Below are 14894 nucleotides of genomic sequence, written 5' to 3' on the forward strand. Positions count from 1 at the left end.
TTCTCTTAATAGGACTCAAAACATTCAACGTCCTTAATTTTTGGAACAAGCTGTTATACGACTCCGCAATAGGAGTGCACTCATTTTTAACACCATTTTCATTTTTGAACCGTGTTCTAGGACAGAAAGGAATTCTAGCAGTATTTTGATGAACTTGTGGGGGTGGTGGATGACTTTGTGGAGTTGGTGCACGCCATTGTGGATAAGAAGGAGGTGCAATTGGTGGTGCATTAAAAACATGATTTGGAGTGTATGGGACAGAATATTGTGGAGCTTGGAAAGGAAAATAGTGTAGTGGGGAATTATCTTGGATATGAGTCCTAGGTGCTGATACAATAGTGGCCACATCCTTCCTTCTCTTCTTCCCTCCAATATTTCCAGAACCATTTTGAAGCACTTGTATTGTGGCTTTTAAGGTAGCTTCACTTACAATCATTCCAGACTTGATGCCATTTTCCACCATTTCTTCTACCTTAATAACTTCAGTGAATGTCTTCCCAACGGCAGAACGCAGATAGTGAAAGTAATCAGGTTTTTGCACCTGGAGAAAACATCAATCATCTTTGACTCCTTCATCGGTTGTTTAACCCTAGCAGCTTATTCCCTCCACCTGATAGCATATTCATGAATGTTTTGCGTGGTCTTTTTCCTTGTGTTGGCTAACGATGAGCGATCTGGCACAATGTCAATATTATATTGGCATTGTTGTACAAAACATCGAGTCAAATAACCCCATGTGTGCCAGTTGATGATATCTTGATCTATGAACCATTCAGATGCAATCCTTACTAAGCTTTCCCCAAAAAACGCCATAAGTAGCTCTTCTTTGCCCTCTGCACCCCTCAATTTGTTGTAATATATCTTTATATGAGCTATGGGGTCTCCGTGACCATCGTATTTTTCAAACTTTGGAGTTTTAAAACCAACAGGAAAATGGACGTGAGGAAACATACATAAGTCACTGAAAGAGATGCCTCCTAGTCCTTGCATATCTCTTATACTCTGTTCCAAACTCTTCATTTTCTTAGTCATTTCGTCATGTTCCTCATTCTTGACCATCTTCTCAATTTCGACAGAGGAACTATATTGATGAATGTGGGGATAAGAGCTTGGAATTTTAATGGCCTCTTCAAGAGTGTAACTCTGATCACGCCGAACATTGGGCGGAGGATCGCTATTGGATTTGGGCACCGTCGTTTGCTGCGGGATGTTGTTAGTCGGGGCAGTTGAGACAAAGAGTGGATTACTTATCACAGGCGTATTCGAAGGGCGCATCATAGAAGTTCCTACGACATTGGATGTGTTAGCATAGGGGCTAAATCTAGGGGGATATATCAGATCGCTTGTCGACACCAGGATAGGGTGTGACATATTTGTATTAAAATAGTCTCAGATTGAAGAAGGTGGAGGTTGTCCACTCATCCAAGCCTCGTACATCTCTGCCATTTGTTGTTTTAACGCCCTTATCTCATTTGTTGGACCTGTTTCTTGTTAAGTCATCTGGTTTTGGATCTCTTCATCATTGTCCGATTCATTTCTGTCTTTGGGGTGACTTCGTGTTTCCCTTTCGATCTTGTGTTGTAAGGGTGTGATGCTAGTTTAACCACAAACCAACTACAATTAAAATAGTATGTCTCTCTTTATTTCTCTCTCTTTCTCTCCATATCTCTCTCTCTTAATGGAGTAACAAGCCGATTAGTGTTAATAAATTATACACATTGCATCCACATAAATACTTCTAATACGGAGGACCTTATGTTTCATCCCGGCTTACCTAGGCATTCTTCTCTTCATTAGTTTTTTAATATTTTATTATTATTATTTATTTATTTATTATCATTATGATTATCATTTTAACGAGAAAGAAGATAGAAAAAAAAATTGGATAGAACCCCTTAGGTTTCCTACGTACCATGTTTGGCCCATGTATAAGATCTTGCGTAGTTCGAGAAAGATATTAATTAATTTTTTTTGGCATGGCATATGCACATAAGGTGTTCGAAAGCAAATATTTTTCATTCATTTTCAAATATTTTAAACAATGATTAGAATAAAACAAACAAAAAAAAAGTACCTAGAACTTCGATCAACTCTAAATGAAATAAAATAACAAAATTAAAAGAAAGACAAAAAACAAAAAATAATAATAAAAATGAAATAAAAACTACTAAGAAAATAGACCTGAAAAGAAATGGAATCCTTGAATCTCAATCATCTCCAAGACCCTTATAAATCTTCGCAAACGCTTTCGGTAGATATGGAGCCAAACCACGGGCTTGTCGGCCCAACCTCTCATCGTTCTAGTTTAAATATCTCTCATAAACATTGTTAAAGCCATCCCTGTGTTGTAGTATTCGGTCTCCTGCTTCATCCATATTGTCATAACAATTTTGTAACCAGTGGTGAGCAGTATTGACGTCATGCGTCAAATTTTCCCTTTGTTCTTGAGCTCTTCAATTTGAAGGTGGAGTGCATCTCGCTCGTCTATCCTTTGACCTCTCTCAATCTCATAGTCTGCCTGATAAGGACTGAAACACCTTGCTATTTCGCTTTCCTGTTCCATAGAGGCTTTAACTTGAGTTTGGAATCTAGACTATGCGTAGATAAGCTGGGCCTTTTCTTTCTAATACTCCTCTTCCTGTTGCTCCATAGCGCCTGTGGCAATGCCCAAGTCTTCTTGTAAGGTTAGAATGGTAGAGCAGTGTTTTCTCACTCTAAATTCAAATATCGCATCGCGTTGGGCCAAATCCTCTTTAGTGTTTTGTAGGTCATTACTTAGGATATCCAGAGTAGATTTATAGCTTCTTCGATTTTTAGGCGAGCTTGCTTAATATTAACCTCAATTTCTGCTTCTCGATCTATAGGTCCTTTTATTGACCCTTCTAGCATAACCTTAGGAAGCGGCTGATGATGAACCCAGTCTAAGTATGCTTGGTCAACCTTGCCTCTTGTGCACCATATCGTTGGGACTTGAGAGTATGCATCCCTCCAAATCTTAAGTATCTATGATTGCCTTAAAGGTATCTTGGGATAAAACTTAAACAAGAATTCGCGCATATGTTCATTAGGTGGTAGAAACTGGCGTCGCCCAAGTTGTCGCATGACTATAAGTGGCATGTAAGGTTAGAAATCTCGAAGACCCATTAGGACAATGAAAGATCGAAAAGAAGACATCTATATCACCTTTGCCGTTCGAAACCAATGATAATTCCACACAATCTTGTCAGCAGTCAGATTCTTGAGGTGTTGCTTCCAAGATTCAATACCCTTCGGAAAACTATGATCTTTGATTCTTTCTTTTTGGCTTCAAATATAATCATTTCATTCTACTTTAAAGTCCACCGCATAAGGGTGATGACGAATGTGTTCAATCATCCATAGTTGTAATAACATATTGCATCCCTCAAAGTAGTCTTTTCCATCCTTACAAATATTTAAAGCACGATAGATGTCTTCCAGATTCATTGGTACGAGGGTGATATTAGGCTTTTTCTCAAAAGTTGTAATGACTGCAGCTAAGCTCATGCTAATCGTTCCTCCCTTTTTTGGAAATACCATGATCCCAAAAAAAAGGCACCACGAAGGCATCATAACTGTGTGCTTTCCAGGTCAGACGACACCCATTATTTCGGAGTTTCTTTCCACACACTTCGAATCTATCACTTTTTACATATCTTTTGTACAAAAATTCTAACGGAACCAATCCATCATCGAGACAACCACCTATATCATTCTCATTTATATGCAGTAGTTCTAGAAACCTCCTCCCATTAATATGTTTTGGTATTATAGGCTCTTCTTTGTAAAAATGTTTACCCTTTCCTATGAATGCCCCTATCTCTTGAAGGGTGGGGGTGAGTTCACAACCAGAAAAACGGAATATATTCCTTAACGGGTCCCAAAAATGCACTAGTGCTTCTATCAAATCTCGTCGTGGCTCAATATAGAAAAAGACTTCGTAGAAATCCCAATCATTTGAACACCATTCCTCATCCGTGTTTTGTCATATTTTCATACCATGTCTTCAAGAGTGTCGGGGCCTTATCCAATATTATGAATCGAGGTGATTGATCCTCTCTTTGTCTCTTATCTCCCTTTCCATATGGATTCATATTTTCCTATATTGTGATAGTGACAAATTAGGCTTAATAAAATACATTTTTTTTTAAAAATAAAAATAACTTAAAAATCATACACATAAAAAATTAATTTTAATTTTTATGTTTATTTTATTTTTATTTATTTATTTATTTATTTATTTATTTATTTTTAAAAATATGGTTATTAAAGGAAGTATGAGAGAAAGAAAAAAAATAATAGATAGAAGTAGCCCTCAAAAATTTTAAAAAAATTAAATTAAAAATTAAGAATATTACTATATTCGATTGTATTTTATTTTTTGTTAATTAAATTTTCAACCTTTTTTTTTGTTTTATATAGAAAAACTTGATGGTAATGATAGATTTTTCTATTTGTAAAAGAAATATAAATTTTTATAGAGAAAATTGTGTTAAATAAAAGGAATACGTCAGAACTATAATTTTATATTTTTCGTTATAATTAATTTTTGTTGTAATTCATTCATATAAAGCCTATCAACATTTGTATAGTATTCACAATAATACAACAAGTAACACAAATAATGTACATGATAATAGTCTTAAGTAGGGATACTTCTCCTAGACAGGTTCAACCCTTGTGTCGAGCTCCCGATTAAATAAAAATTATGCATGATGCAGATAAATCGAATCCTATTAGGGATAGTCATAGTTGAGGCTTGTTTTACTAGGAAAACAACCTAATAGGAAAAGTGTCTAGACTGGCCGTAAAACGAGCGGACTACTCCAGTCGAGAAAGGACAGCTTACCAGTAGCAGGGTTTTTGGGCCTCACTGTTACTCCTTCCCATTCGAAGACATGTGTTATTATAGCATCCTTCCCAGGAGCGTTTCCGCATCTTTGGTATCTTATGGCTCGGGAGCTTAATCGTATCTCCGAAAAAGTATCTCAGAAGACTCAGATAGATGCGCGAGGAAAGACAGTTTTATGATAATTCACATATTATCAAAAGGGTAAAAATAAGCAAGCAAATAACATATTATGGCATTAAACACAATATCCACAAAATAGATAAGTACGTAAATACATAATAAAGTCATGTAGAAGTCAATGTTTACAAGCTCGAATTCTAGTCCGTAGCGGAGTCGCCAGAGATGTCACACCCCATTTTCGCGCAGCGGCGTAAAGGTTTTTCCGATTTAAGTGACATAATTAAATAGGGGATTATTTTAATTTTTTTAGAGTCTCCACTTGGAATTGAGTTACGATATTCCAAGTCACTTTTTTTTTAATCCCTAATCAAATGAAAATGACTCTTTTTTTATGTGCGAACCAGTTCGGGTAATGAATTCTATTCACCGAGGGGAAGGTATTAGGCATCCCTCCAGTCCCATGATTCTAACACGGCCGCTTTATTGACTTTTATGACTCAACTAATTTTTTGAATATTATATTGTTAAAACAAATGTATTGACCCCCAATCTTTGATTTATCCGATATATTTAAAACTATCCAATTTTATAACCATGTCAAGTTTTTATACATTATTTTTTTTTATTCCTTCAAAATTTTGCTTGTTTCATAAATTCTCTTTTTATAAGCATGTCAAGTTTTTGGCTTTGCTGAATTTTTTTGCCTTTTTTTGGCATATTTTCTTTTCTACGTTTTTGGTTGATTTTTTTTATTCTCTTTGCACATCCCTTTTTTTTTACTTTTTAATAATTTTTTTACCTTTTTTTTAACATTCATTATAATAATATTTATTTCTTTCATCATTATTTTATTAATCATATTTTTTGCTCGCATTTTCCCCCTATTTTTCTCTTTAACTCAATTTTCTTCCACGTTTTTAAACCTTTTGCCTTAAAAAAACAAATCTTTTATTTTACATTTCCTACTTATATTTCTTATTCTGTTCTTCTTTTCTTTCATGTTTTTTTCTTTCACACTTTGTTTTCCTTTTATTTATATTTGTTGTTGTGTTGTTTTTTTGTTTATTTGTATGCATTTTTTACCATTTTTTCCTTACATTTTGTTGATCTCTTTTCCTATTTCTATTTTCCCTCTTTCAAGTATATTTTCTGTCACTTTCTATTTAATTATTTATTCTTCTTTTATTTTTTTTATTATTTTCTTAATCACAATAACAAAACAAATTAGATGAAATCTTAATTTAGGTACTAATTATGCAAAATACACATACGATTCATGAAGAGGAACTGCCAGCAGATAACTCGTTTTATATATTTTAAACTTATGCAAAAAGAATAATCACGTTCACTTGTCAATCGAATTAGTCATCAACAAATGTACTAAAGTAAAATTTAAGCAAAATAAAGTTCATGACTATCTACGCATTGTATACATAAAAATGTAAACAAATAAAATCGAACCTTTGTACATGTGAAACATAATCATATAGTCCACCGTTGTTACATTATAGTAAATGAGAAAAAAAACTCATGATTACTATAGTTATTATGTGAAAGAAATATTAATAAGTTTCAATAAAAACTTTAATGTACGAAATTCGATTCTTACTCAATGATAACATACATTATAAAACATAGGATATAAATAAATGTTACCTCTGACGAAATTTGGTTCACGAGAAAACAAAATTAAACCAGCAATTAGGATTCACGAACTTGGAACTGCAAGAATGGACCTCAAGATTTCTATCACAATAAATAAAAATACGATATATATATTTTTTTCTTTCATCAAAAATCTCCCTCTCTATTGAGATTTTTATTTTCTTTTTCCCTTTTTTCCTCTTCTTTTTCTTCCTCTTTCTGTTTTTTTCTTCTGTTCTAATCTTCTCCCTTTTTTTTTATGTTTGAGTCTATGTGTGTACGTGTGTGCATGTCGGTGTAGTGTGAGTGGGGAGTAGGGAGTGGGGTCATAGGATCATGGGGTCTGTTGGAGTGTTTTCTTCTTTTTTCTTCTTTTTATTTCTTTTTATATATATATATATATATACATATATATATATATACATATATATATATATATATATATATATATAATGATAATTATATAATTATTAATTGCTTTAAGTAAATAAATAAATAAAAACTTAAGGGATAATTAAAAAAAACTTATCTAAAAAAATTATATTTATGTTGTTTTTTCTTATATCTTTTAAATAAACTTAATAAAAATAATAAAAAAGTCAATATATATTTAATTTAGATTGATAAAATTATTTATGCTCTAAAAGTTGGTGTTAAACAATAAATTCTGTCAAAAAATACGTGTCTACAAAGGGCGTTACATAATTTGTTGCTAATTGTCAAAAGTTAAAAAAACAACTAGTTAAAGTAGAAAACCAAAAGCCTGGTTGTTTGGCTTAAAAAATAAAACTTATGTAATAGAAGTGGGAGATGATTAGTGTAGATTTCATCAGAGGTTTACGAAGGTCTCGCAGGCAGAATGATTCTATATCGGTAAATATCAACAAAATAACAAAATCAACCCAGTTTTTGTCGGTAAAGACTACTCATTTGATAGAAGATTTGGCTAAGTTGTATTTCCAAGAGGTTTCTAGATTTTATGGAGTTCTGGTGTCCATCATTTTTGACAGAGATGCACAATTTACTGCACAGTTTTGGAAGTCATTGAAAAAATTCATGGGTTCAAAGGTGAACTTAAGTACCACGTTTAATCCTTAGATAGATAGTCAAGCAAAGGGCACTATTCAGGCTATAGAGGATATGTTGAAAGTACGAGTGATCGATTTCAAAGGAAATTAGTTTGATCATCTACCTCTAATCGAGTTGGCGTACAACAATAGTTACCACTCGAGCATCAAAATGGCTCTATATGAAGCTCTTTATGGGAGAAGATTTAGATATCCTATAGGATGGTTTTAAGTCAATGCAACAGGGTTAATAGGACAAGATCTAGTCCATCAAGCTATGGAGAAGGTTAGAGTTATTTAAGAGAAGTTTAAAATTATATAGAATAGTCAGAAATCCTACTGTGATGATAGGAAAATGACATTGAGTTCGAAGTTGATAATTGTGTATATTTATAAGTTTCACCAGTAAAGGGTGTTATGAGGTTTGGTAAAAATTGGAAGCTTAGTCCCTTGTATATTGGACCTTATCGAATATTAAGGAAGATTGGAATGGTAGCTTATGAGTTGGAGCTACCACAAGAGTCGGTCGTGGTTCATCTGGTAATTCATATATCAATGTACCAAAATTGAGTGGCAGATCCTTCATTGATCATACCAATTGAAAATATTGGGATAAAGGATAACTTATCTTTTAAAGAGACCCCTTTTTAGATTCTACATTGCCAAGTGCGCAAGTTGAGAACAAAAGAGGTAGCATTAGTAAAAGCCGTTTGGAGGAATAAATTTGTTGAGAAAGATACTTAGGAAGCTGAAGATGATATGAAAAAAAGAGACCCACATCTCTTTGACACCGGAGAAAATGTAGACACAGCTACTAATTCTCTTCTTAGTACTCTTTAAATTATTATTGAGCGTTGTTTTTGTTTGCATTTACTTGTTGGGTGTTTGAACTTGATGTTACCACCCTTAGCCTAGTAAGAGTAATCTCATTTGAGGATGAATCTCTTCAAGGGGAGATATTGTAACATCTAGCAATCTAAAAAAGCTAGGAAGATGCTAAGAACTGGAAATAGTCATTTTTTTGAAAATAATTAAGATAATTTGTTTAAGTTAGAAAAAGTGAGTTTTTGATCAACTTAAAATGCCCATAACTTATAGCTCGGGATTAGTTATAAGAACATAAATATATGATAGGAAATATCTTGGAACTATCTTTTCAATGCCGCCGAGTTTGCACAATGTCAAGTCCATTTAAGTGGGTTGTATCCTTCAGAAGTTGAGCTTTTGGAATAAGCAAAGTCCAATATGGATTTTGAAAGGGTAGTTTGGTATTTTCCTTTCCCAATTGTTGTATTTCATTTTTTCTAATATAAGTCAGGGTCAAATTAGACTTAGATCATTTTACACTTTTACCAAAATACGCTTGGGCTGAAAGAAAAGAGAAAAGAAGAGGAGAAAGGAGAAGAGAAGAAAGATTCGTCAAGATCGTCAAGTTTAGCTTGTGGATTTCCTAAGGGCTTATCCCTACAAGGTATGTGAGTTCACAGAGAACTGGGTTCCTTCACCCACATGCCAAACATGTTTGATTCGGCGTAAATTCATCCTTAAAAAAGATGGAGTATTTGATGAGATTGAGTTACATTCTTGAATTGCTTTCGTTATTGAATTTGGAATGAAATTGAGCATTTTTGAGAGTTTAAAGTCAATTATTAGAGTTTCTTTGAGTTTGATTCTTGTGTATATGTTATGGTTACCAGAATCAAAAAAATATTTAGCAAAGAATCAAATGTAGGCGAATTGGGTCTAGAATATGAAGAACGAAGAACTCAAGAAAAGCTGGGTACCAGGTTCGCGACGAGGATCTTACGATTATCAAATATATTATCCTCGTCATGGGGGTTTCATAAAGTGTTTAGCCTCAAAAAATATTTTACATATAAATTAGTGCATCTTAGCGTCATGGACATTCTTCCACACACTGATTTCTTGATTTTTCTCATGTTTAGGTATCAAAAATCACTCCTAAAAATCATGAGATCTTTCCTATATCAAATCTCAATCCTTGAATCCAGAAGTAAAGTCAAGGTTCAGTTATGAGTCAAGTTAATAGAACATAATAGTCATATTAAGAGAAGCTAATAGAGTCTTCAAAGTCCTTTATAAAGATTTAACCTTTTTTAATGATATGATTTCAAGATGAGTAAAGAGTAAATAAGTAACATTGAAGTTCATTTCTTCAAAAGTATATGCGTACTATTTATTTCCATAGGGTTTAAAATGTTTTCAAATTTAAACAAGAAAAGAAAACGTTGATTTCCAAAGAACCTTTGAGCTAGTTTTTCAGTAAGGAGCCTTTGAGCTAGTTATTTATTGTGGGGCCTTTGAAATAGTTTTTCCATAAAGATCCTTTGAGAAAGTTTTTCAATGAAGATACTTTGAGCAAGTTTTTAATTAAAGAGTCTTTGAGCTAGTATTTCAGTACAGTGCCTTTGGGCTAGTTTTCAATTAAAGAGTATATGTTATCACAATAAAGCATGAGAGGAAACTCTTATTTCCAAGATAGTTTTTTAGCTCTGCTTTTGAGAAATTATTTCAAATCACCAAAAGAAATATTTTTTTCAAAAATATAAGAGCAAGTATCATATTTTAGGAGGAGTATTGAGCACCTATATGGGGGAGAGTTCAAAAATTTCACTGCCCCCATAATTCATATAACTAGTATAGTTAGGAAAAGGTCAAACTTTATAGATAATTCCTTTAGAGATTTTTATCTTTGACCTGTGGATCCACTTAGTAGTTCAGGTTCTACACTCATTGCAAGGTATAGGAAGGTGCAGTGTCAGGAAAATCATCATATCATCATGATAGCTCTTAAGCAATGCTTGTCGGTTGGAGAACTCTTACAATAGTATTTTGTATTTTTATGTACATTACAAACATTTTGAATTTATATATACAAAAAGAGTTCATATTGTATTTTTGAACAAATGTATAATTATTATTGTATACTTTAATACACAGAGCTGAAAACCCATGTTTAAAGATTTTCTGTATACTGAATTTATATACACTATTTATATTGAAATAAGTTTAATTGAGTTGAGTTGAGTTGAATAAGGTAAGTTATTCATTACCTTCAAAGATCATGTATTCTTTTAGAATTCCCTTCCTATATTCGTACATTCAATGTATTGATTCCATTTGGACATCATCGTCTTATATATATCATGCAGACACACCTAACCAAGATCAACATCTAGTGCATCATTGATTCAGTGAATCATTCAGACTCAGTTAATGATCCTTTATTCTTACGTAGGATCCCTTTGGTTATGTTTTGTTCTATTTCTTACTTATTTCAGTTATTAGGATGATTGGGAGTCTTGTCCCGTCATCCCTCAAAGTTAATGTAAGACCCAAAAAGTGAGTTAGGGTTTCTAGAGCCTAACATGTTTTTAATAAGGTTATAAGGTCATAAAATGTTTTATAATATGGTATTGAGGCACTCTATAATGTTTAAGGTGATTTGGAAGTCAAACGTAAAAAAGGGACGACCAAGACGTTCGACGACCAGTTACCTATGTACCTTATCTGTCTAGACATGCTTATATTTATATTTCATGATATTAAGTTATAATTATCTTTACAGTTAGTATAAGGAGATTCATGAAGTTTGTTCAAACTTCCAAGAACATCTAAGACGTCAGAAAGTTAGCCCTTGAGACGTTCAAGTATGTCTTGATGGGGCCTAGCATGTTTGGACGTGTTTTATGTGTGCATTTTTGGGTCAAACTTTCATTGAAGGTCGTTGACTTGTCCATGTGAATATTTACGGTGTAAAATACCTGCTACACTTCTCAAGGTTTCCGCAAAAGGGCCCACAAGAAGGACCCAAGGGCTGTTGAGACACTGCCATGGCAGTGTCAATCGACGAGCCAAATGATGCCTAGTTTGTTGATTAACAGCCCATGGTGAGGTTTCATCAATGGAAACTTAGCCTAGGCAAGGGTCAACAAAATAACAACCTAAGGTCCAACCGACTGAAGACATAGACGACACGTCGATCGACCTACTGGCCGTCGATGGTGGTCCATTTATGCAGGCCTGGTGCAAATGCGTACCGACTTTTTCATTAAAGGGGTGAATGGGAAATTAACCCCACGTCCTAACCTGATCCTAAATTGTTTATTTAGTGATTTTTGGGTGTAGTTAAGGGATTAAACACATGAAAAAGCTATTCCCAAATCCCTTCTAACAAAATAAAATTTTTACTCCAAAAATATTCTCGCTAAAAACCTCCATTGGTGGTGAAGATTGAGAACAACTTGAAGATTGGATTTATATGATTTCATCATCATACTTCAAAGGTTTTCATGTAAAACTTATGGTAATCCTTCATGTCTAAGTAATATATCACTCGGAGAGTTAATATCAAAGTTCCAAATAAGATTTCATGATCAATCTTTTTATCTAGCCATGGGTTCCTTCTCAAAACGTTTTCAAAGGCTTAATCATGATGAATTGATGATAATGGGATGGTTTTAACGTGAAAACGCTCCAATTGAATGATGAACCTATGTCCCTACCAAAAATTGATTTAGCCTTGCATGGGCATTGTGATCATGGCTTGGTATTGATTGAATCTTGATTCTATTTCGTTGAATTGGTTATATATACTTTTGATTACGTGAATTGATGATAAATTGATGATGAAGGATCAATGTGGATCAAGGTATGAAGATTTTTACATGCCTAGTTTATATTTCGAGGAGTTCACTATACCGTTGCCCTTTTAATGATTGAATGTTGAATTCCATTAGGTGAAGATGACTATAGCTTTTATATTAGGTTGCTTTTATGAGTAGATTGTGGGTATAAACCCTTGATGATCCAATAAGAGGAATCTTGATAAAAATTAATTTACATGTTTTGGCTTAAAGGTTGATAATGTTATGAACATAATGTGAACTAAATTTAGAATAGATGAAGCATGATTTAGTCTATTACTATGTGTTTAGATACTTCCCTAGGTTTGTTTTATTGGTATATTATTAATGTTAATCATGGTAATAAATGTTAAGAATATTAGCAATTGATTTATGACTCTCTACTTTCTAGTATACATGTGATGCATTGTATTATGTTATAGTATGATCTTGTAGCGACCTGTACATAGTTTATTTTATGATTATGGTACTTTGTATACTCCCTTATATTCAAATTGTTGATGAAAGAATATAAATGGTGAAATATTACCAAAGTCTAAGGGATTTGTAAATATTTCTATACTTTTCTTCTTCTCTACTTTTCTATGGTATTGTTAATGAAGCCTTGTATGGCATTGTGTGGTATGGTCCACATATGAAGGTGGTGCTTACTTTATTGCAAATATGTATGTGATGAGATCATGGCCTTGAAGGCCAATATACTATAAGTATGTGTTGGTGATGAATCATCCTATGTAAAGCCTTGGCCTAGTTTAAAATTCTAACTATAATATAGTTGGTTAACAGATGTCATGAACGTGAAAATGGTTATGTTAATATAATCTGTAGCTCCTGCAATTATGGTGTATTATCCTTATGTGAATATGTTAATAGCTAAGGTTAGGAGTCTTGAATATAATGTGAAGATTGTCTTGCCTCCTATGCTAAATGTTGTTGTATGGTTTACGCTTGAAAGTGTAATTCGTTCTAAGAGGGTGGCTGCGCCAATGTGTTGTTGATGGCCATTATGTGATCATGTTTACTAATGTACACACTCACTTACACATCATGCATGATTGCAAGTAGTATAGGTGATGGTGTCTAAATGAAATATAGTTCTCATATTCACTAGTGTCTAGTACTATGCATGTTAAGATTATGTATATGAATGAATGATATGTGTTTCCTTAACTAACATGACTTGATAGGTTTAATTGTACGGGTAAGGTTATGGGACCTTGCCTAGGCATTGCACATGTGTGCCTTCATATGATAGTTCCTAGTATTTGTTTCTATGTGTATGAATATGAATGTATGAACATGTGTGACCTAGATGTGTTATGTGAAAGGTTTTCTCACATATATGTATGCACAAACATGAACGATAATATATTCAATAGAAGAGCCTTGGAAGCTGCGCTCAAGTGTATCCTAGACTAGTTAGTTCTAATGATATATGCTATGTCCATGTATAGGGGGTTATCACATGATTTAGGTTGATGAACTGTCATCTATGACCTATGAGCTAAGCATATAGGGAGTCGATCTCCTAAAGCCTAATTTTATAAATGAAATGTAATAGTGGCTTTTCAATAGAGGGAACTTAGCCTAGCACCGAGTAAACTTGAAGATGAGGGGTGTTCCTTCCCATTAAAGGAAGGTAGGTCATCAAAGACCTCACGGGGTGGATATCCTCATGATCAAAAAGGATGTCTGAGTGATGTTTCCATGATGCACCCAAGTTCCATGAACTTTGTGCCATATAGGATCTAGCATTATGATATGAACTAAAATTGTAGCATGTGCTAATGTTCTACCTTAGCTTGGTTAGAACACCTTCCATTGGTGTAAGACTCTACAACACAAAATTTCATGTCTAGCACCCAAGGTCTTAATTTCGGTTAAGGCTATAATTTCTCTAATGTAAAATGGACAATGAAAGTAAATGACTAGGACCCTATTAGGATTACCTAAGGGAGGTTACTTAGGATAGATTGAAGTAATGAACTGATTTAGACATTGCACAAGTAGCTCCTTAAGAAGTTCTAGGAAGGTGTCTTAATGTGTATGATTATGATTATATCTTTATGCATGGAATGATATTATTTGTGTATTTGTCATGAAGATGTTCATGGTATGAGTCTATGTGATTAGGTCTTATTATTGTATGCACTATGTAAGTCTTAATAACTATATGATGAAGATTGTTAACATGAATGAACTGGTCTTTACTTTATTATTGATCCATGAAATAGAATGTTTTGACTTGTAGTCTTATGATAGGTTTTCTAAGTATGTATGAGGTTATGAAGCTTTACACATACATTGCACTAGTAAAATTAGAGTGAATTATGAGTAAGTTCTTATAATGCATTGGTGTGAATTAAACTTAGTATATGTGTAGATTGATGTAGCTTACTGTAATATTTCAAAGGTCTTGACTTAAATGGGCCTATCATGTGCTATACTCCTATGATGATATGTAATGACTTGTGTAGATTTTATGTATGCTTTATTTGTGCCCTAAGGTGACTCATTGCACCAAGT

The 14894-nt window shown here is 33.4% G+C and overlaps 1 protein-coding gene across 1 annotated transcript; it reads right to left on the reverse strand.

The window, feature by feature from the left end:
• Positions 1 to 597: 597 nt before the first annotated feature.
• LOC104645106 (uncharacterized) lies at positions 598 to 1371 on the reverse strand. Its single transcript, XM_010316127.2, has one exon. The coding sequence runs from the start codon at positions 1369 to 1371 to the stop codon at positions 598 to 600; it is 774 nt and encodes a 257-aa protein (XP_010314429.2).
• Between the last annotated feature and the right edge of the window lie 13523 nt (positions 1372 to 14894).

Source organism: Solanum lycopersicum, chromosome 12 (assembly GCF_036512215.1).
Source record: "Solanum lycopersicum chromosome 12, SLM_r2.1".
Lineage (NCBI taxonomy): Eukaryota > Viridiplantae > Streptophyta > Magnoliopsida > Solanales > Solanaceae > Solanum > Solanum lycopersicum.

Coding starts and splice junctions, on each gene's coding strand:
- LOC104645106 (XM_010316127.2), bottom strand. CDS start 1,371: ATGTCACACCCTATCCTGGTGTCGACAAGCGATCTGATATATCCCCCT.